The sequence below is a fragment of the Typopeltis vanoorti genome, chromosome 24 (assembly GCF_054136105.1).
Source record: "Typopeltis vanoorti isolate ZY-2024b chromosome 24, IOZ_Tvanoo_1.0, whole genome shotgun sequence".
In the NCBI taxonomy this organism is placed as follows: domain Eukaryota; kingdom Metazoa; phylum Arthropoda; class Arachnida; order Uropygi; family Thelyphonidae; genus Typopeltis; species Typopeltis vanoorti.
This window is the reverse complement of record NC_143572.1, coordinates 87,808,867-87,833,963: the sequence shown is the minus strand read 5'-3', so window position 1 is coordinate 87,833,963 and position 25,097 is coordinate 87,808,867. Positions and strand designations below refer to the sequence as shown.

The following is a 25,097-nucleotide window of genomic DNA, read 5'->3' as shown; positions in this document are numbered from 1 at the left end:
CATTATATCAAGCAATACTTAGTCTTTATTTGAGTTGTAACTCAGCAGTTAGAATTGAAGGGAAGTACAAGAAGATGGTTTAATGTTAAATCTGGTGTCAGACAAGGATGTACATTATCCCCTCTGTTATTATCAATATGGATCATTTATGAAGGAAAGTGGTATTAAATCTGATAACAAAATTGGAGATGTTAATGTCAGCCCTTTGCTTTATGAGGATGATGTTATACACCCTCTGTCCAAAAAGAAACCGAACTTTTGATAGAAAATAAAACAATTATAATTATTGTAATTAAGGCCAATTATAATTATTCAAATCATTTATTTCAATCAATAAACTCTCACTCAGCTTCAACACAGTGTTTGGCACGATTAATTAATTCGTTAAATGAGTTTTTTTATATCGGTTTTTGGGATACTGTTGAGGGTCGTGGTTACTGCCGCTTGAATGTTTTCAATGGTGTCGTATCGCTTTCCTTTCGTCGGCAAATGAAGTCGGAAGAAGAAAAAGAAGTCACAGGGTAATAAATCACGTGAATATAGTTAGTGATCCAACACACAAACATGGTTTTTGCTCAAGAACTGTCTCATAATGTTCGATCGATGAGATGGTGCATTATCGTGCAAAAGTGACCAGCTACCTGCATCATGATATTCATGCCCTATGCTACGAATTCTCGCTATCAATTGCTTCAAAACTTCGAGATAAAACTCACCATTAACCATTTGGCCAGGTGGGACGAATTCTTTGTGGATAATGCTCTTGGAATCGTAGAAACAAATCAGCATTATCTTTACTTTTGACTTCTCCAAGTGACTTTTTTTCGGATGCCCCTCTTCTGGTGGTCTCCACTCAGCACTCTGATGCTTTGTTTCGAGCTCATACTCAAAACATCATGTTTCGCCACCAGTAACGATCATTTCAAGGAAGTTTGAGTCTTTACGAACGGTTTTAATGAAGTCCTTGCAGTGTTCAATTCAAAACATTTTTTGGTCATCAGTCAACTTGTGGGGAAACAAATCGTGAATTCAATTTACGAAGGCCCAAACTCTCGGTCAAAATGTTGTGCACAGTTGATTTTGGAATCCGCAAGTCATCTTCAATCAATCTCACAATCAATTGTGCGTACTGTTTCCCCTATATATGGTATGTTACGGAATATAGGGGAAACAGGATGCACAATTCCTATCAGACAAAAAGAACATAAATGACACATTAAATATAATAACTATGGTGAAGCTGGCCTTTCTAATCATGCCCTGAACACCTTACATAGAATTGAAAGGAAAAGCACTAGTTGTTTACATCATACCAAAACATGGTATGAACGCTGATAATGATATGAATAATGTACAGGGTGTTCGGGATAAATTTGACATATTTATAATTAATTATATTTTTCCGTAAGTTACATGTATTAACACACACTTCTCTTCATTTAAAAGTTTGGACCCTTCTTCATTCATATACAAGATGTCAGAAAGGATGGATAGCTGGAACCCACCTGAATCATGGAAGAGAATAACTTGTATCATGATGATTCGTGCCTGCCATCAAAATAAGGATATTACGACTGCTGCCCAATGCTCCCTGAATACAGTAAAAACAATCAGGCATGAACTAGAGACTTGCAATGGTGACTACGAGGATGTAGCAAGAAGAAAGATCCCTAGCAGACGATCTGATTGCGTTCGTACAGCAGAATTCCTCGCAAATCTGCAGGAACAGGTGTTGAAGAACCCTGGCATTGGAATTCGGGCTTTGTTCGTGGAGTTGCTAACTGTAGTCAAGCCCTGGATAACAAGGGTAGCCAATGGTAGGCCGTATGTATGGCAGCAGGATTCGGCCCCTTGCCACACCTCTGGGAAAAGTCAAAAATGGTTGTCTGAAAATTTCTACGACTTCACCAGTCCAAATGTTTGGCCTCCAAACTCCCCAGACCTTAACCCCATGGATTATTTTGTATGGGGCGCAGTTGAAAAAGACACCAATCGCACTTCCAGTAATACAAAAGCCCAGTTAATGGATAAAATTAAAACAGTTTTTGCGGCCCTTCCCAGGGAGACTGTAGCATCAGCTTGTTCGAGGTTCCGAAGCAGAATTGAAGCTGTGATCGATGCTAATGGTGGTTATTTTGAGTAAATCTTGTTGATAGTATTGTAATTAACTCTGCCTGTAATGTTTTTTTGTCAATTCATTAAATTTAATAGATACAAAGAAGATTTTCTTTTTCCTTACGAAACTGTCAAATTTATCCCGAACACCCTGTATATATAATGAATAACGTATGAATAATGATAGTCTAAAAATCCCAAACATATGGAAGGCACATATTCGACCCACAGAGCGCTTCCTCTTTAAGAGTGCTATAAACAGGACTGTAGATAATTCAGGATTTTAAATCAAAATAACAATTGTAATGCTAAAAATAGGACATCGTTATTACTGGAAAAAAAACTATCTATAAGAAAGAATGTTTGCTCATGTTATCATAAATAAAGTTTAGCTTGATATAGTTTCTAAATAATTAATTAATTTGTAATTATTTTTATTTTTTTGATTTTTCACTAGAGGTCATGCCAGTAGAATAACCTGTGATCAAATCATTGTTTCTCTAGCTTACTGTATGTAATGTAACTCAGCTTGTCCTGTATATGTGTATATGCTCCAGATGATGATCTTAATATAAAGATTGAAACATCGGGAAATTACAAGAGTTATTTATAACATGGTTGTAAAGTCCATAATTTCTAAAATGAATGGGAGAGGAAATATTAACAAAACAAGTGTTCTCTGCCAGGTTGGCAGGAAAAAGACCCAGAGGAAGACCAAGATATAGGTGGATTGATATGGTAAAAAGTGCCTTAGAAGATAGAAATATAAGATCTGATAAAGTTGGAGTCTTGACAGGTAACAGACTGATTTGGAGGAAAATTATAGATAGAACATTAGTAATGATGTAAATTTTTCATGTAGTACTATCATATCCTGTACACCCACTGAAGGTACATAGCAGGAATTTGATGAGTTGAGTTAGAAATAATATCAGAATCAGATCAAAAATGAAGATATTAGAAAGAAACTTGACATTGTTTGCATTCAAGAATGTGTGAGCAGAGTTAATCTAAGGTGATATGGCCATTTAAACAGAATTGGTGAGGAAAGATTAGCAAAACAGGTATTTGATCGCAAGAAAAAGTCCCACAGGAAGACCGAGATCTAGGGGTTTGATTCAGGCAGAAGTGCCTTAGAAGACCGAAATGTTATGTATGACAAAATTGAAGTGCTGACAAGTAATTTGCAGGAAAATTGTTGATAGTAGATTAATAATGTAACTTAATCATGTAGTGCTGCCATAAGAGCCTGAACATCCCTTGAGGGTATACATATTAGTAAATTGATGTTGGTGATGATAAATTTTACATAGTATGAAAATACAACCATCCTGTTTACCAAAGGCAAGGTGGCTTGAAGTCACATTGTACCTAATTATTTTCCTTTTAATACTACTTTGTACTGAGAGTTTCATGCCTAACAGCTGTTTCATATGATGGTTCTCATAAGAGATTAGGAGAGAAACTCAGACAACCTTAGCATAGTTATACTTCAAATTATTACTTTTCATAACTAAGCTCCCATTTCATTTAGCATATAAATCATAATGAAGGAAAAAAAAAACCACAAAGGACTCAACTTGGAAAGAAACTATATTAAAAATGAATGACAATAAATATTCATTATTGTTTTAGACTAGGTAAGCAAATAATGCTTGCATTCAAAATCATAAAAGTTTTTTAAAGTGAGTGAGAGTTTATGAAACTTTTTGACAGTGTGCATTCATGCTTGTTTTAGAATGATATATGAGACTATATAACTCACTTGAAACTGAGAAAGGGCTAAAGATACCCCACACGATGACAACCAAGAAATTATAGTGGTAAAACCTAATACAGTTGACTCTCACTGTAGCAGATATCATTATAACAAAGTCACTCACACTATAACACACAATTATTAAAAAGTTACACTGGCACAACTATTATTATTATTATTATTAAGAGAGACCTCTGGGGAGTCAGGAACTCCTGAAGGGAGGCCATACTATTCTAGAGGAAATTAACCATAGAAAATTATCCACTATAATAAACACTTTTGTGGTTTCTATGAGTTTGTTATAGCAGTCCACTGTAATAGAAGAACATAAAATGCTTCATCAAAACCACTTTAAAAGTAAAGATATAATAAACATCCATATTTTTATAGCCAAGCATCCAAACATTTGCCTTTTAAAAGTTTCGAAGTGACCAACTTATGAGAATACTTGGAACTACTGTATTACTTAAAAGATGATCTCTGACAAAGCCCTATATACTAACTTTTGGTAGTGCTTTTTTTTTTATTTGTTTAAGAATTTTACTGGCTTGTTTTAAGTTAGTTGTTATTGGAGATCATACCGAAACTCTTAAGGCAAAACTCTCCTCTCAATACCAAGGAATCTCATGCCTGAAAGTTGTATTCTTCATAAGTAACTCTTAACTTGTGCATAAATCATAACTATAAAAGAAGAGAGCCTAAAAGAAAATTTAACATCAAACACTTAAATGAAAGGATAATAAATAACTGTTATAATAAATAAATATTCACACAATATATGTGATGAGAACTAATATATATGATAAAACTAAAACTAAAAAATAATATAAAATAATAAAAGGCAAAATTATATGAAGCAATAATTATACCAACAGTCATCTATGGAGCAGAAGCATGGACAGTTAAAAAAAAGAGAGGAGAAAAAACTGCTGGCATTTGAAATGAAATGCTTGAGAAAAATAAATAGAACAAGTTGGATAGAAAAGAAAACAAACATCACAGTCAGACAAGAACTATTGTATAAAAAGACAATAATAGAAAAAATTAGAAAACAACAACTGAGATGGTTTGGACACACTGTACGCATGGATGCAGACAGACTTCCTAATGTCCTAATCAATACTTTTCCAACTGAAAAAAGAAGACCTGGAAGACCAAGAATTACCTGGCTGAAATTAATAAAGAACATCTCGGGATGCAGAACATATAAGGAACTTTTTCAAACAGCAAGGAATAGAGAAGACTGGAAGATCCTGCTCAAGAGAAGACTCAACCCGTCTTAGACGGAAGAGAAGAAGAAGAGAAGATTAAAAGGCAAATAAGCAGGTTCCTGGATGTTCATCATATTCATCATCATTTAAGTAGCACAACCCCAAGACAATGCTCATCGCATTTGCAATGAGCATTTTCTTGGTGTTGAGAGTTGTCAATGCAAATTCTTGTAAGAGCACAGGCACCTTTGACAGTGAGTTTCAAAGATAAGCATATCTCTGCTATAAAACCATAATGGATATCTTCTAATAGTAATAATGCTTTGTATACTTTATTAAATTCTGCTTACCTGGACTATCACGCCAAATGCAAAACAAAAGAAATGCAAAATCATTGCAGCATCCCTATACCACACACATGAGTCAACATAGAAAAACCACATGCACATTAAACAAGTATTCTCCATAAATGTAAGTATATAAAAGATGAATTGTCGCCATATGGTAGGAGTGTCAACAGGATTCAGATAGCAAAAGATGAATATATGTGCCAACACTGCATCATAAAAAGGTTCTAGATATCTGTAATAAAAAAAAAATAAAATAAAACACATACACACACATATATAACATAAATATAATATATAACAGATATAAAGTAACAGCTTAGAAAGATGCACTAGGATGGGATATTTCCAATATAGTCAACTCTCATTACAGTGGAAGATCCGATGCACTGAATTTCCTTTATAACAAACTTTTCATTAGTTTGTTATAGTTGATGAGTATGCTATTTCAGCAATATATATCATACTTAACAAGAAATTGCATTTTTATTTATATAATCTATATTTTATCATTTGCACTTGATGTGCATGATGAGAGCAGCTCATTTCACTACAAGGTATTGCTATAGTGCAAGCTGACTGTATATTCAATAAACCACTATTATTGCACTTTATTTTGATACAGGTGTAACACAAATGCAGATAAATCACCTTAAAAATATCTTTTCATACTCACCTAAAGACTTTATGCATTTAGTTTATTTAGGATCCTCTCTCATGAATTTAAATGCAAATGGCTGTTTTGTTATACACAATATTACCAATCACCACTACAGGCAATGATGGAAGTTATTTTTTAAGTGTTGTTACAATAACTGTTGTAATAGACATGGTATGAAGGTCAGCAATAAAAGACAAAGACAATGAAAATAGGTAGAATCGTTGAGAATGTCAACTGTGTTGTGAACAGAGAACCTGTGGAACAAGTAAAACATTTCAGCTACTTAGGCACAATTTTTAGTGAAGATGGTAAATTAAATATGGAAATAGACAACAGAATCGACAAAGCTGGTATTGTTCCGACTAATTTCTCTCTTATTCCATTGAATAAATTCATATGGAATAAGAGAAAAATTAGTCGGAACACTAAATTAGCTATACAAGATAGTGTTCAAACCAGTTTTAACTTATGGATCTGAGAGCTGGGTCAGAAGTAAAACACTTGATCAAAGACTAGAGACCGCAGATATGAGAGTCCTGAGAAAGATTAGAGGTGTGAATAGATGGCATCAATGGCAATATCATATTAAAAATGAGGATATTAGGAAAGAACTAGACACTGTCAGCATTCAGGAATGTGTTAGCAGAGCTAATTTCCGGTGGTATGGTCACTTAAACAAAATGGGCGAGGAAAGATTAGCAAAACAAATGTTCTCTGCCAGGTTGGAAGGAAAACGACCCAGAGGAAGACCAAGATATAGGTGGATTGATATGGTACAAAATGCCTTAGACAATAGAAATATAAGATCTGATAATGTTGGAGTCTTGACAAGTAACAGACTGATTTGGAGGAAAATTGTAGATAGGAAGTTAGTAATGATGTAAATTTTTCATGCAGTACTATCATATCCTGTACACCCCTCGAGGGTACATGTCAGGAATTTGATGATGATGATGACAATGGTGTCATCTGGATGAAAGAAGTGGAGGCATAGCTGGAACAGAGTTCCATCCAACTGTCCCTGCAAGAAATCAGAAGGCACATCGGTTATTTGTATAAAGTGGGTTTTCTGCACTTGATCTTTTCAAAGTCAGGAGTTGGGTTTGTTCATTTTTGTAACTGTTGTGCATTTCAATATAGGCTGAGAGTAAAGCTGGTAATTTTGACTCAAGTCATTTGGAATATGTCAGATTTTTTTTTTTTTTTTCTGAAATGACTTGATACACTTGTCTTGGATAGTGAGTGGGTGGGTATTTTGAATAGAATTGGAAATAAGGGCCTTCATTCCAGCAAGAATAATTTTAATATAACCGAAATGTAGTGAATAAGAATAATTGAAATTAATCTGACCACAGTAAGAAAGGATAGACATCTCTTAGAGGTTCTCATTTGACATCTTTTGTAGTGCCAAAAGATGAGAGATTGATAGCAGCAGATTAGTTTGGTTTAGCTGGTATTATTGAATCTACTCAGGCTATGGGTATATTATGTTTGTTATTATGGGTTTATTATATCTCACTTCAGATGATAATGATTCTATGCATTCTTAGGAGGGATTTGAACTCAGGTTTTTCCATCTGTAGAGAACAGAGCAAATAATAGAAAGGCATTCCACTGTTATAAGGTGTTGCTATTATTATCATTATTATGTGATACCTCCAAGAAGTCGGACTCATCAAGGGAGGGCATTCTACTCCACACATTTAATCCACCAAATACACAGAACTGCTACTACCATCATCATCTACACACAATGCCACCTGCCACCACAACTAGTATTTTTTTTTTTTTTTGTCAGTAAATTGTGTGTTCTCAAGGCTGATTTGCCTACATGAAAGATTAAAAACTTGGGTTTCCATAGGAAAAAACGCTGCTATCTCTGTATGAAATTGGCTAACTTACTTTCAACTGGAAAAAAAAAACCATATATCAAGATTCTTCTCGTAATAACAAGAATCTAACTTAGGCCTTTTCCACCTGAAGGGCACAAAGTACTGTCATTCATCCAATTGTGCTATGGAGGCACTTTATCTTCAAGAATTTTTTAAGTTTAGTAGGATATGAGGAAACTTTCTTTCATTACTGTTTACTAAATTTCATTCCACAATGAAATTCATTTCAATATTATAGTGTAAGTTGCAGAGTAGAAACAATATCTACAGTGTACTTGGAAACAGAACTAGGTAAAAAATGAACATCAGTGTTAGGAAAGGATTATCTAGTATTTTAGTTAAGTTAATTTCTGTTAATTTCTTGCTTAACAAGCACTTCCACAGTTGGTCAGTAGAATTAGAAAAGGGAAGCTAGAAGAATGTTTTTCCAATCAAACTTCAGAGATAAGTCAAAGAGGCCAGGATAATTTTCAGAATTTGGACAGTGGTAAGCAGATACTAAGCAGTAAATAAAAGCAAATGACTATTACAAAATAAGGCAGGAAACCTCAATGCAGAGCAGATCAAATAAAAGAGAGGATTCTATCTTAAGAATTTTCTGACACAATGTTAGATCATACAGAAGCATTTATGTCATTTTACCTCTTTACGTGGCCTTAATAAGACCACAACTTGGACTACTGCGTGCAGATCTGGTGTCCTGGTTTCCACTGTGATTCTGATACAGTGGAGAGCGAGAGTGGAAAAGAGAATGTTAAAAATTATATCAGAATTGTGGAATACTGTTTACGAAGATGGATTGAAAATTTGTAGACTACAGTCACTAGCAAACAAGAGAAAGAGGGGTAATATGATTGAGGCCTGCAAACTTCTGAAAGGGTCTTCTGAAAGGAATGGAATTTTTCATTTTGTGGTGGGTGGAGAAAGGATGTGAGGGCTAGATTTTTTTCTCAGAGTAGTGCATGATTGGAAGAACTGCCACTGGATGTTGTGTACACAATCAAGTGTGAATGACTTCAAGAACAAGCGTGACAGATGGAGCATGTAGTATGTGGATCATGACTCCCTGGAGGTTTCTCTTAATAATAATATATAAGAAGAATTATCCCATATGACGCTATTTAACTCACCTTCATCTGAAAGAATCATAAAGGCTAAACAGTCAAGGTACAAAGTGTTTCCTGTAGAAGCATTTAGGGTTCAATCAGAAAAGAAAAATATGCAAATGCTATAATACACATCATTTTTGTTTGTGTTTATGGCATGAATGTTAGTAAAGTGAATGTGAAAGAGATTTTTTTTTAGATATTATTGTAGGGGCATACAGCAAGAGGAGACAAGATTTCATTATGATGCCTATACATAGACCACCCAGTTCACTTGCATTAATGTGCCCTTTGCAGTACCCCCCCCCCGTATATCACGCAAAAATAGAGAGGTTATGATGCCATTGTATAAGGCCTTGATCATGCCTCATATGGATTATTGTGCACAGATTTGTCGCTGACTTTCGCAGTGATGAAGATACATTGAAAAGGGTCCAGAGAAGATTCACGAAGGTGGTCTTTGTGAATCTTCTCAAAAATCTTCGTTGGAATATGGAGTATGCACACAGATTGAAAGAATGTAAGTTGCAGAGCCTTAAGAATAGGAGAAAGATGAAGTAAGATAGGATATAATTGAGACACATAAGCTAGTCAGGGGTTGTTTTCAGGTCAACATGGAAGAGATTTTTCATAGAAAGGGAGAGTAGAACAAGAGGCCATCACTGGAAACTATATAAGAACAGAGGAGTGAGGAATAGGTTCTTTGTATGGAGGGTGATTATGAGTGGAATGCATTGCCTGAGTGTGTTGTGGGTGTAGACACATTGAATCAGCATAGAAAGGAGGAAAGAGTACTAATTAAACCTAATGAAATCAAAGAACTGCAATCTTTAATGTGAACCTGAATGTTCAATGCCTCTTAATCTAAATGGACATCACAATATATAATCATCATCAAATTCCTGCCATGTACCCTCAAGGGGTGTACAGGATATGATAGGACATGAAAAATTTACATCATTACTAACTTCATATCTGCAATTTTCCTCGAAATCAATCTATTACCTGTCAAGACTCCAACATTATCAGATCTTATATTTCTATTTTCTAAGGCACTTTTTACTGTATCAATCCACCTAAGAGGTTGTTTTCAACCTCTTAGGTGGATTGATACATCTCTTAGGTGGTCTGAAAAGTTCTAGGCCTAACAATGAAAAAACGAATTTATAATTTCAAATTTAGTTTCATTTTTCAACATAATCTCACTTAAGACTAATACATTTATTCCAGCAATGCTCCAGCGCCATTATCCCGTCCCTGTAGTGGTACTCAGTAAGATCTGCAAAATACCCCTCTGCAGCTGCAATCACTTCTTGATTCGAAGAAAAAAGCTGACCAGTGAGAAAGAGTTTTAGTGTTGGGAAGAGATAGAAGTCAGAGGGAGCCAAATCTGGGGAATAGGGTGGATGTTCCAACAATTGATAGTGCAGATCCCTTAATTTTCCCAATGCCTAAACACCTTTGTGCATAGGCGCATTGTCCTGATGAAAGATGAATTTTTTTCTTCTGTAAACTGGGCTTTTCTCACGAATTTTTTCATCTAGTCTGGTTAAAGGATCGGAATAATATTCCCCGGTTATTGTTTTACCCTTTTCAATATAATTAATAAACAAAATGCCTTTAGCATCCCAAAACACCGCATCCAAAACGACCTTTCCTGCTGATTGAACCGACTTTGTCTTCTTTGGTGCTGAACAACCAGCTTTTGTCCACTGTTTTGACTTCTGTTTGGATTCTGGTATGTAATGGTAAATCCAAGTCTCATCAACAGTAATAAATCAGTTTTATTCTTGTTAAAATGCTCCAAGTACTGTTCAGAGATTTTCATGCGAGTGCATTTTTGATCTGCTGTCAGCAAGTGCGGCACCCATCTTGCGCAAAGCTTTTCATTTACAATTCTTCATGCAAAATATATTCTACATGTTCTTCTGAAATGCCTATAGTCTCAGCAATTTCCTGCACTTTGACCTGCCAGTCATCCAATACCATATCGTGCACTTGATATATTTCTCAGGGGCTCACATTGGTGAGTACAGGCATGGCAAACCCAAGATACCCAGGCTAGACCTGATCTTACTTCGTACAATATAAACTTGGTATATCATATCTGGAGACTCGTCTTCTACTCTTCTTTCCCTCTACTCTCTCTCTCTCTTACTTCTTACTCCTTCCCTCTCAGTGCTATTACAGCAATTCAAGGGCGAGGGAGTACAGTAGATAGTGCAAACTGTAGTTTCCACTATCTACTAAAAAAGCCTAGTTGTCTTAAAGTGGCAGCCCCACCACTAGAATACCTATCATCATGCTAGTTACTTGACATAGGGAAACACATATTGCTTGCAAGTCTCAACGAAATCCAAACCGGACAGAAAACATGAGAAAAGACTGCAAACTGGAAAAGTCTGAGAACAATAGTCCAAGTGTGGTCTGATCAGGGTCTTATACAACGGAATGATAACTGTTTTATCTCTGCAGGTCAGTGTCCTTCTCATTATTGCAGCAATTCTCTGTATTACCTTCACCACCTTTGCAATATGTCCCCTAAATTTCAGGTTTCTATCAATCATCAACCCCAGATCTCGTCTCCCCTACTTCCTCCAGTATAACTCCTCCATAGGGTATGCAGCATCCCATCGATGTTTCCCAAACCTCAAGACCTTACATTTTGCTGCATTAAACTGAAATCCCCATTCATTTGCCCATCTATCTAGCTTATTCAAATCCTCTTGCAGGGCTACCACATCTGCACTATTACTAATAATCCTTCCCAGCTTCGCATCATCTGCAAACAACTGAATATCCCCTTGGTCCACTGGCAATGTCATTGATATAAAGGTTAAACAATATAGGTCCTAGTACTGAGCCCTGTGGGACCCCACTTGTAACCCTCTGCCTCCTTGAAACAGCTCCACCATACGCAACTCTCTGTGTATGGTGGAGCAGTCGGACAGCCAATCCTGAATCCAGACCCATGTGCTGCAACTTAAATATCAGTTTATCATGTGGCACCCTGTCAAATGCCTTCGCTAAGTCTAAGAAAATGGCAGTATATGTCTTTTTCTAATGCTCTTGTAACTTTATCATAAAAGGCTAGCATATTGCTAAAACAAGAGCACCCCTTCACAAATCCATGTCGACTCTCACAGATAACATTACTCTCATCTGCCCAATGCTGTATACGGTCCTTCACTACTTTCTCCAAGATCTTACTAACTACTGATGACACACAAACTGGCCTATAATTAGACACTTCCAGTCTGCAAAAAGAACTAAAAACAAAATCAATAAAAGAAAAACTAAAGAATTATATGCCAAAATGAATTGAATATGTAAACCAAATGGCCAACACCCGACATCCTAAACAAATACTAAAATATAAGCCAATTGGAAAGAGAAGACAGGGACTGTGAGACTGAATAATAATGAGACTGAAACAGACCAATATGGTCTACACCTGTAATTAGTGTTATGATGATGAACTTGATATACACTTTTTGGACGTCCTTCACGTGGATCATCTTCAAGGCTGGTATGGCCACGTTTAAACTCAGCAGCCCATTTCTTAATTGTTGAAAACAAAGGAGTAGAGTGCCCATAAACTTTTATGAACTCTGAATGAATTTCTTTTGCCCTTAAACCTTTTACAAAGAATTTTATAACCGCATGATACTCAATTTTATCCATTTCAAGGAATACAGACAACACTTTTGCTTCAGACAGCTGTATAAAACAAACTACTTGATAAAATGATTTGCAATTTCACATGGATGCTTATGACAACTGTACCAACTTAGAAAAAAAAAATCTTGCCGATAGTGTTGCCATCTATGGTCGAGGCCGAGAATTTTTCAGACCACCCTTCTATATCTTGGTCTTCCTCTGGGTCTTTTTCCTGCCAACCTGGCAGAGAACACTTGTTTTGCTAATCTTTTTTTCCCATTCTGTTTAAGTGACCATACTACGTGAGATTAGCTCTGCTAACACATTCCTGGATGCTGACAATGTCAAGTTCATTCGTAATATTCTCATTTTTAAAAAGTCTTTGATCAAGTGTTTTACTTCTTACTCAGCTCTCAGATCCATAAGTTAAAATTGGTTTGAACACTCTTGTATACAGCTAATTCATGTTTTGACTAATTTCTCTCCTATTCCATATAAATTTATTCAGTTCACTTTCTACCATACCAGCTATGTTGATTCTGTTGTCTACTTCCATATTTAATTTACCCTCTTCACTAAAAATCATGCCTAAGTGGCTGAAATGTTTCAATTGTTTTATAGGTTCTCCATTCACAATGCAATTGATATCTTCAATGCTTCTGCCTATTTTTATTGTCTTGTTATTGCTGATCTTCATACTATATCTATTAGAACAGTTATTCAATTTAGTCAGGAAACCTTGCAGACTTGTAGCGGATTTATTTAGAAGAATAACATCATCTGCATAAAACAAAGAGCTGAGATTAACATCTCCAACTTTGATATCTTACCAGGAAGATATCAAATAGAGATACTCAGTAGAGAAATACCTCTGTAATTCTCACATTCAGTTTTATATCCCTTTTTGGATATACGAGTACTACGAGAGCTCTACTCCAAACATCCGGAATTCATCTCTCTGTCCAGGCTTTTTGAACTATGCAGTGTAGCCACTGTAAGACTTTTATACCTCCTTACTTAAGCATTTCTATTCGAATATCATCTACTCCTGCTGACTTTCCACATTTCAGGACTTTAATGGCTTTTCATTTAACAATTTTTCGAAATAATTACTCCATACTTTAAGGATATATTTTTCTCCAGTTTTCATGTCACTTTTATTATCTCTAATTCCTTGTACAGCACTCTTTCCTCCTTTCTTCAACAACCTCCAGAATATCTTGCCACCTTCTTGATATTTATTTTCTATGTTCTTACCAAAGTCTTCCCATGGCTTTTGTTTAGCGTTCTTACATTTGTTTCTGTATTCTCTAAGAGAGCACAAGCTGACTTATTTGCCAGGAACTTCTGATATGCTTCCTTCACCGCCTCTTTAACATCCTGTGTCCACCATGGAGTCCTGATTTTTCTATCCTTGCAGACATCCTCACCACATGCCTCGCTAGCTAAATCAATCAGTGTTTTCTTAAGGGTGTGCACAACTGAATCTCCAAGGTTTAGTTCCTGTTCTCAAACTCGTTCATTTTTTCTTCAATAATCTTATGTGTATTTTAGTCTACAGTTCATATCTGAGAACTGCTCAACTTTTATTCGCTTTAAAACTTTCTTATATGTTCTTCTTTTCAATATGAAATTTAATTTTATCCTGCTTAAGACTAAATGGTGATCACTTCCAATTTCAAATCCTCTGTACGCTCTGGTGTCCTGTACCACGGAGAAAACATCACTATTAACAATAACCTGACCTTAACGCGAATGGGTTGAAATTATTGGACTTCTGCTGTACTAACAGCTTGTCCATAATGAATACCTTCTTCCAGCACCGAGAAGTCCATAAGTATACCTGGTACAGGGATACACTAGAACAAAGGTCTCTGATTGACTTCTTTATAGTCTCAGCAGACCTATTTTCCTCAGTGTTGGACATTCGTGTGAGAAGAGGGGCAGAATTGTCAACTGACCACCACCTTGTTGTGTGCACTCTACGGCTTCAGAAACCAGATGCTACCATCAACGCTGGTAGGTCTAAGCAGCTATACTGCGTGAAATGGGAGACATTGGAAAATGAGGCTGAGAGGAAGAATTTTGCAGATGACATTTCCTCCAGGTTCAAAGAGATTCCCAAGCATACTGCAGATGTTGAGGAGGAATGGAAGCTGTTCAGAACAGCTGTCACTGCCTCTGCACTCTCATGGTGTGGCAGAAAGCGGCTCGGCATGGCAACGGGCAGTGAGAAAAGGACACCTTGGTGGAACCAAGAAGTCCAAAAAACTGTCTGGGCAAAAAAGGAGCCCTACCTAACATGGCTTAGAGTCAGGTCACCTGAGATGCGTTTGCGGTATGCTGAGGCACAAAAAGCTGCTGCTAAGGCAGTAAAGACAGCAAAGCAGAAGGCTTGGGAATCCTTTGGAGAAAGATTAAACTCATCCTATGCAAATGCAAACAAAGTATTCTGGCAGACCAACTGCTGCCTTTGAGGGAGGAAATCATGCACAGCAAGGGCAATTAAGGCCTCTGATGGTGCATTTTTAACAACCGAGAAGGATATCCTCCACAGATGGAGGGAATACTTTGAGAGCCTTCTTAACCCGGGTGGCCCAGCAGTTGTGGACATCCAAGAGGTGCAGATCGGGGCAATGACTAGTCTCACAGAAGAAGTGGTCCATTTAGCAATAAAATCGCTAAAAGCGGGCAAGGCTGCTGGCGATGATGAAATTCGGCCTGAAATGCTAAAAGCCTTAAATCGAGACGGTGTTCTCTGGCTCGAGTGTGTCAGGCTGCTTGGATATCTGGGAAAGCACCAAAGCAATGGCAGACAGGCATAATAATAATACAGTCTTTAAGAAGGGAGACCAGAAGGATTGCAGTAACTATCGTGGCATCTCTCTGCTCAGCCTGCCTGGGAAAGTGTATGCTAAGTGCTTGGAAAGACGGTGCAGGAGCATAGTTGAGTCAAAGTTCCAGGAAGAACAATGTGGCTTTCGTCCTGGTAGCAGCACAACTGACCAAATCTTCACTTTAAGGCAAGTCTTTGAGAAATCTTGGGAATATGCCAAGAATGTCTACACATGTTTTGTGAACTTGTAGAAGGCATATGACCGGGTTCCTCGGGATAAGCTTTGGCAAGTAGTACAGGAGTATGGAGTGGATGGTCAACTATTAGCTGCCATCAAGTCCCTATATGAATGCCCAGAGTTTTGTGTCAGGGTAAACAGCACAAAGTCTAAACCTTTCACAGTCTCCATTGGCCTCCGCCAATGGTGTGTTCTGTCACCCCTCCTTTTCATAATATTTATGGACTGGATTGATAGGTACAACCAAGGCAGTGAGTGTGTCAGAATTGGAAAATGTAGCATTGGACGTCTGCTTTTTGCAGATGACCTAGTTCTGCTTAGCTCTTCCACAGATGACCTCCAACGGACCCTGGATAGGTTTGTAGCTGTTTGTGCAGATGCCGGAATGAAGATCAGTGTGGCCAAAACTGAAACATTTGTGGTCTCAAGACAACCATCCCAGTGCACTCTAAATGTAAGTGGAGTCCCAATGAGACAGGTGGAGAAGTTTAAATACCTTGGGTCCATATTCACGAATGATGGAAAATGGGACGTAGAGCTAGATACTCGAATTGGCTTAGCAAGCTCAATATTGCGGGAGCTTGGCCGTTCGGCAGTACTGAAGCAGGAGTTAAACCAGAAGGCAAAGCTGGCTGTCTTCAATACAGTCTATGTCCCCATCCTCACCTATGGTCATGAGAGTTGGGTAATGACCGAAAGAATGCGGACACGAATCCAAGCAGCTGAAATGAGGTTCCTTCGAGGGGTTGTGGGGCTGACAAAACTCGACAGTCAGAAGCTCTGCAATTCAGGAAACCCTCAATACTCAACTGCTGCTTCTCCGTGTTGAGAGATCACAGTTATGCTGGTACGGGCACCTGATCAGAATGCCACAAGAGAGGCTCCCTCAGCGGGCCCTCCTTACCAAGCCAGAGGGTGGGAGGCCACGTGGAAGGCCAAGGACTCGCTGGATAGATTATATCCAAAACCTTCGGTGGACACGTTTGGGAATCCCCCCAGAACACCTGAGCTTGGTGGCAGAGGATCGTGACCACTAGAAGTTCCTCTTGCAGCTGTTGCCCCCACAACCCAATTAGGAAGAGTGGGCCTTGAAGATGTATGTATGTATCTATGTACAAATGTTACACAGTATAAATTTACCTAGATTATGTGGACGTAAATTAAAGATGCCTAGAAATTATATTCTTGGTTTCATCCTTTATCCAAGTGTAAGCAAAACAAAGTTTGCACATGAAGTCCCTTCTGGACTACTTGTATATAGAGAGTAATGACTTCACATCAATTGCCTTAGTATCCCATAATGCAGTGCACATCTTGATTTGTATAATGCTATGCATTATGGGAAGGGCCAATACCCAGTGGTCCACTGGAGACAATATGCACTACTTTGCTAATACCATGCAGATTCTCTAAGTATGCTGCAACTAATGCAGCCTAGTGAACTTTAAGCTTTTGGCCCGTATTTAACATTCATTAACAATCTCAAAGATATGCAAAGTCTTCTGATTTACAGTTCCTGGTTACTGTCCTTCATATATAGAGAGAACCCTTTGAAATTTATGTTGCAGTTCAGTATGGGTGAATATACTTCAGAGGTATGCAGCATTTCCGCATTTTATCAATTAACAATGAACCAATATCATTCATTTTTTATTGCTGCTTGTTTATTTAATAACATTTATTATTCAAAAGAGACACTAGTAATAGTCAGATAAAGAAATAAAGACAAGAAAGAGCAGCAACAAAGGGTGTGTTATGACAGGACTCGGCATAAACTCTTTCCAGATAAACTAACAGTTTGTAAATTTATTAGGATGTCCAAAAGAGACATGAATGGCATAAAACTATTCATTTCCAGAGTAGGATTTCTGACTTATCTAATCTCTGGCAGACCTATCATAGTCTACTACAGGTTTGAAACTTTGATAAGTAGAATTGTTATTAAAAATTCATATTTTTTTTAATGAAATTTTTACACTAGCTTATCTTTTCCCATAAATCTATAATTTTATTAAGTCAATGTAGTAGTGTGACAATTTCAACTTCTCACTTCAGTAAGAAATTTTAGCAGCATAAGAATATCGCATACTGCTCACTCACTCACAGCATATTCATACTTGATAATTAACAAGAAAATATTTAAAACAATTTTTTTTACTGCTTTATCAGATAGAAACCAAAACTTTTAATAAATAGATTCTGAGCAAAAGTTACCTTTTGAGACAAAATTCTGTTTTTAGGCTAATTATCCAGATGGACATTAATAACCAATGTACTGAACAGAATATCACAAAATATAATGGATACAGGGAAGCAAAAAGTGCTAATGCAACAATACGGGCACCAATTACAAAACCTTGTGCAATAACATATACAATAGTCGACAGCAATGACATTTTATCTTTGTCATCTTGAGTAACACGAAGTGCACGTTGGTACACACCCATAGCCCAACCTAAAGCTGCAATGGACACCAATGCAGAAACCTTCTGATATAATCCTATAAAAAAAAGAATGATAAAATTAATCACAAGAAGTGCAACCAAAACTTTTTGAAATTAAAACAAAGATGTAAAACTGTAAAACTAATTTTAATCCACTTTTGGAAGAACAGAAATAATGAATTTTATTTCCATTATGTGAAGTTTTATATTCTTTAAAACAGCACTAAGAAACAAACCATTAATAGTCAAAAGAATCAAATTGTTGCAAAATTTTGAAAAAAAGTTCCTAGATGATATCATTGTGATGATATATATATACACAGATATATGGATATTATTATTAAAAATTAAAGATACCAAGAAATTATATACTTGGTTTAATCCATTATCCAAGTGTAAGCAAACAAAGTTTGTGCCTGAAGTATCTTTCAGGACTGAGGCAACTCATAGCAAAGGTGGTATAAGTTCTCATCACTTGCCTCAGTATCCCATAACTGCAAAACACATCTTACAGACATCTATACTGCTATGCATTATGGGAAGGATCACTACACAGACCGGTTTTCCTGTAATAAGTGCAAGGTTACTTCTCCAAAAACTCGTGAGATCCCCCGGTTCACCCAACAATGAACGACCCGAAGGATCAAAAGCCTGTTACTCAGCGCTATGCCCTCAGTAACAGGCTCACCCTGTCACTGCGAAAAATTCTCAGCATTTGGCTCAACCCAGTGGCAGACTCACCCACTGGCAGATTAAGGATAGTTGGGGCCCCTAGGCAAATTATATTTGAGGGTCCCCCCAAAAATAATAATAAAAAAATAAATAAAAGTTAGGTGGCAAATAAATGAAATTTTGTACTTTTGAACTTCTGGATTTTTCTGCCTGTTAAAGGGTTAAAGGAAGATAAATAATAAAACTTTTTATTTTATTTTATTTTTTTTTTAATTTTTAGCAGTTTTTAGCACTCAAATAATGAAAACATGAAAAGTCACACTAAAAAGTTATTTTTTAAACAAACACCTCACTCTTACATGATTCAATAACAAATGAAGTTAAGGAGCAACCAGGCGAAACTTCCTATCTCGGCAATGCAATCAGTTTTCGCGATCTCGAAGCTGTCAACAGCATGGTGCCCGACATTGGTAATGCGGTTTAATTTAAAGCGCAGATAGCGCACTGCTCAAAATACGAAGCTTTTCAACTAGCGCCAACATTGGGATTGCAGCATTATTTAAAGCGTAGATAGTGTGTGCTGTTCAAAATACATATTAAAACGTAATAATTGTTTTGCAAAAAAATTTTGCTTAAAATAATCAAGATTTTTATGATGTTCACTGAAAACATTAATCTATTTTAAAACACTATAGGAAAAGGTCTTGGCTTGGGGACCCCCCCAAATCCTGGGACCCCTAGGCACGTGCCGCATTGCCTTAATGGGTAATCCACCACTGGGCTCACCCCACCACTGAGCACAGCTGCTCATATTTCATCTGAGGGATAACAGCAACAGTGGTGCCTCAGGTAACTTCATGGGCTACAGCATTGCCATCCATTACCCCTCTACCTGAGTAACAGCAACAGCCGAGCCTCAGTTAGAACTTCACTGGTTACAGCATTGCCATCCATCAACCAAGCTTCCAACCAGTTTCGACCCTTAGGGGTCTCATCAGTGAGAGTCAGACCCATTGCCATTATATCATCATACACTAAATAAATAAATAAATACCCCCCCCTCTTTCTCCTATTCACAAAATATAATGGATACAGGAAAGCAAAAAGTGCTAATGCAACAATACTCGTACTCTACATACCAAAGACCACTGACCACCTTTCTGAATCTTTTCTGGATTCTTTTCAATACATCCTCATCACCATGCAATCCTGGCAACCAAACATGAGCACAATAATCCATATGAGGCCTGATCAAGGACTTATAATGGCATCATAACCTTTCTATTTCTTCATGTCAGGATCCTCCGCATCATTGCACAAGTTGTGAAGACGTTACATCAGATAATGGCAATGTGGTCCCTGAATTTCAAGTCCCTTTCCACCATCTCTCATCTCCTCTACTTCCTTTAAAGTTTCCCCACCAAATGTTTACTTTGCATCCCATCGTTGCTTACCAAATCTCAAAACCTTACACTCTGCAACAATGAATTGACAGTTCCACTTACCTGCCCACTTATGCAATCATTCAAGTGTTCTTGTAAGACCATAACATCAACTTGACTCTGTATTGCTCTCCCCAATTTTGCATCATCTGCAAGCAGCTACATATCACTAGTTAAATCCATCCCAATATCATTAACATACAAATTGAACAACAATGGTCCCAAAACTGACTCCTGTGGAACACCATTAGTGACCTGCCTCTTTTGGGATACTGCACCCCCATATATAACTTTCTGATACCTATCTGACAGCCAATCACTGATCCAACTCAGAAGTCTGTTATCCAAATCCCATCTGTTTCAATTTATTTACCAGCTTGTTGTGTAGCAGTCTATCAAAAGCTTTTACAAAATCCAAGTACACCACTGTATGCATCTCCCCTGTCCAAGGTATTTGTCACCTTATTATAGTACATAAGTAACTTAGTAAAACATGACCTCCTTTTAACAAACCCATACTGATAACTACAGAGAATACTGCTGTTATTAACCCATTTCTGTATCCTACTTCTCACCAATCTCTTTATCCCTTCACAACTCCAGATATACAGGTTAATCAATAATCTGAAGCTACAGGCTTATCACCACCTTTATGCAGTGGAACAATTTTACCCTCCCTCCACTCCCTTGGAACCTGTGCTACTGTAAGACTTATTAAACAGGCATGCCAGTTCCCTGGAATATTTCCTTAAGATTCGTAGTGATATGTCATCATATCCCATCACCTTATCATCATCAAGTTTATTTCCTCAAATACCTCATGCTCATTCACAATTAAGCTATACTATCCTATGTCCTCTACACTTAAGTTCCTCAAAATTCCACCCTGATCAGGATGAAATACAATTATAAATTGATCACCGAACACCTCAACAATGTCTTCAGAAGCAGTTACCATTCTACCATTTTCATTCATTAACATCATCTTACCATGATCATTCTTCCTTCTACTTGCCACATATCTAAAAAAACTCTAGGGTTTTTCTTTTGCCTGATTTGCGAATTTCTGCTCATACTGCACTTTTGTTTTCCTTACTGAGTCACTCACCTGGCTTGTTCTTTATACTCTTCATGTAACTGATTATCAGCCTTTTGGCCTTCAGAACACATTGATGCTGTTAAGTATTTTTTTTGTTAGTTCCCAACCAACGTTTATTTCCTTGCTGCTCGACACCTTGTTCCATGCTATAGCTCCAAGCTGTTTCCTAAGTTTGTCATAATTCCACATATATCCTTTCCTCACAGAAGTCTGCATATGGCTAGCCACAACCCAGGTGACCACTTCATGATTACTCTCACCAACTAGAGGATAATGTGAAACTCCACTCACAATTACATCCTCTGATCATATCTAAAACTCTCAATCCTCGCGTACCCTCCTTTACGTGCTGCCTGAGATAGTTATCTCTCCAGAACTTGAGAAATTCAATTTCCCTATTTCCAAATGCTATTTCCTCATTCCAGTCTATATCGCCATAATTAAAATCACCCATAATAATTACCCTTCCTTTGTTCACTAATCCAAGTTGTTTATACATTTCTTGATCACTATCCTCCACATTTACAGGTCTGTAGCAACATCTAGCAAAATGACTTCCGTTCAACCTCAACAACCATATATGATGATGATGATGATGATGATATATATATATATATATATATATATATATATATATATATATATATATATATATATTGCATTTGCAGGAGTGTGCTTCAAGTGTCATACAAAGTCTATTTATCCAATGCACCCAAATTCATTCTCTGTCAGCATTTTCATCACATTCTCATGCAGTACATTCCATGCACCTGCTATTTACTATACAAAAAACTTACTTCTTACTCACCACTCTGGATTCAAATCATGTCTATGATGTGAAGAAGAGTTTCAACTGAGAGCGAGTTAGCGTCTCATACAGAGGCAGAAAGGTCTTTTGCTCACAGAAACTCAAGTTTTTCATCTTGCACTACTGGTAAAAAAACACAATTTACAGACACGAGCCTCACAGCCTTAGATGCTTCGGGCATAATTCCAAACAACAGCTTCCCTAGTGGGGGAGGGGCTGTTTCAAAACTTTGCTCAATGCCCATTGGTCTCAATGATATTCCACTATGTGCCATCTTGATCTAACTCTGCAGATTTTATGTCCTGATGTTCCACTAATAGCATTTCTGTTACTCATCTTTGTATTCTTTCTCAGTTTTCAATATCTTGAAATTCAGACAACCAAATCTGTGCATAATAGTCTAGATGTGGTTTGATCAGGGCCCTAGATAACAGAGCCACCACATCCTTAATTCTGCTGGTCAACATCCTTCTCACTATTACAGTATCCCCTAAGTTATCTTTATAACTTCTGCAATATTTTCTGTGAACTTAAACTCTATTTACCATTACCTCGAACTCTCTGGCTTCCCCCACATCCTCTAATATAGTTCACCATCAAATTATACAGCCCTTCCATTTGGGGAGGATTAAGTTCAAAACTTTACTGTTAGCTAAAGAGCATTCCCACTCATCCTTAGCTGTTTGAATCTTGAAGTCACTATATCAGTATCAATCATAATAACCTTTCCCAGCTTCACTTTGTAAATAACTGAACACCTCTACAATTCATTTATAATATAATATCATCATATAAAGGCTGAACAGTAATGGTTCCAGTACTGAGTCCAGGAATGCCATTTGTAACTCTCCTCTTCTTGATACAAGCAAGACTTTTTTAATAATTGTCAGACAGCTAATTTCAATTCAAGTCTACAAAGCCCAACATCAAATTATCAAATTAAAACACCTATTAACAGAACTTAAATATCATCTTGTCGTGTAGTAACCTGTCAAATGTTTTTTGCAAAATCCAGAAAAACTAATAGTATATGTATTTCCTTCTTCTCTTTCTCTTGTTACTTTATTATAAAATGTAACCATGAAAGTTTTTCAGATTGGTTATGATATATATAACATTTGACAAGAAATTATATTCTAGAAAAAAAAAAAGTGTATGGCCTTATTATTAAATACTCTTGATGAGAGATAGTTGTGGAAATATTTTCCACTTGCTTATAATGCATATTATACTTGACAAGAAATGATATTCTTGTTTTAAACCTATGCCCAAGTGTAAGCATGAAGTAACCTCACAGCATCTTTCTGGGTCTAGTTCCCCCTGATGAGACCTCAATAAAGGTCAAAACTAGTCTAAATAGTGACCTTTCCCATAATGTTTTTTGCTTTATGGGATACTAAGGCAACTGATATGAAGTCAAAAGCCTTTGTATACAAAGAATAGTTGTGAAGTTACTTGACACTTATGCTTGGGTTTAGGATTAAAACAATAATATAAGTCTTTGTATAATATATAAAAATACCAGATTACAAAAACAAGTGCACCCTAACAAATTCATGCTAAAACCCATACATATTACCCTGTGTATCAATTAATTTTTCCAAAATCTTAACATCTACAGAAGAAAAGCAAACTAATCTGATATAAGAAGTGAAAAGAGAGCAATATAGTGCTACTGCTATTATGCAATGGAATTGTCTTCTTTTCACTTCTTAGAGAATCTTCCTATTATAAAACTTTTCTTCTTGATCTATTTCACAAATATAAAGGATTACAGTTCCAACTTTGATTTTTGTCTCCAATTTGCCAAATCACACTTTTTTTTTTTAACAGGAATTCGACTTTCAACTTCAATTTGAGAAAAGTTAATCTACTTGTAAATTTCCTAATTACATACTCTTTACTAATATTTCAAAAGTAGCATGCATTTATGCATTTCCCTGTACTGATAAACCATGTCAGAGTATCAAATTAGAATCTTCTATTTTTGACCTTCACTGGCTAAAAATTTCTGTCTCTTTCCATCAAATTTGCTATCTTTATCATGACCCCAACCATGCTGAAACTCTTAATTTTCTTTCTTTAAATATCTCCAGTCCAATATTTTTCACTATTTATTTCTATTTTATTTCATTTTTTTCTTACAAAAAAATAGTTATACCCTGCAACTTCTCGCTTCCATAATATCTAAAGCATGTCTTGCACCAATCAGAACATGATCTATATGATTTCTCCATCAGGAAACATCTAAATTAATTTGTGTGAATGTCTTTCTTTACAGCCATGTACTCTTTATATAATAATGTAAAATAGATAAAATATTACATGCGTTCCCACATCCCTACTACACCCGGCACACAGGATCACAACAAAATCATTATTCTTATCCCATATGTTAAGAGTACATCAGAAAAAATAGCCAAAATTCTCTGCATATATGATCTTCATGTTACTTTCAAACCTTTCATTAAGCCAGCTACTTTCATAAGTTCACCTAAGCATCCATTATATCCCCTTGAACATTCTAGAGCAGGGGTCGCCAGACTTCTTTGACCATCGACCCCTTCAAGAGTTTCTCGACTTTTTATCGACCCCCTCTATTTTACTATTTCGTAATTATAATAGGACAAGCAAAAAAGACATTTATGTGAGTTTTTAGATTGTTTATTTTATAGTTATTACAGTGTTTATTGTATGTATAATATAGTATATATCATTATATTACTTTTACTACTACGATCACTAGTAATATCACTGGTATTACTAGTGATATTAATAAACTAGTGGTATTAATATCACTGGTATTA

At 36.5% G+C, this 25,097-nt stretch overlaps 1 protein-coding gene across 2 annotated transcripts in view; it reads right to left on the bottom strand.

Annotated features, from left to right (window-relative positions):
- LOC150093527 (XK-related protein 6-like) overlaps nucleotides 1-25,097 on the bottom strand; it is a 119,235-nt gene that overhangs the window by 66,354 nt on the left and 27,784 nt on the right. For both annotated transcript variants that reach the window (XM_090413556.1, XM_090413557.1), the window contains exons 3-4: nucleotides 18,040-18,325; nucleotides 5,436-5,667 (exon numbers count right to left, since the gene is read on the bottom strand). In XM_090413556.1, coding sequence (XP_090269682.1) covers nucleotides 5,436-5,667; nucleotides 18,040-18,325 — 518 coding nt within the window. The remainder of the gene's footprint in view (nucleotides 1-5,435; nucleotides 5,668-18,039; nucleotides 18,326-25,097) is intronic.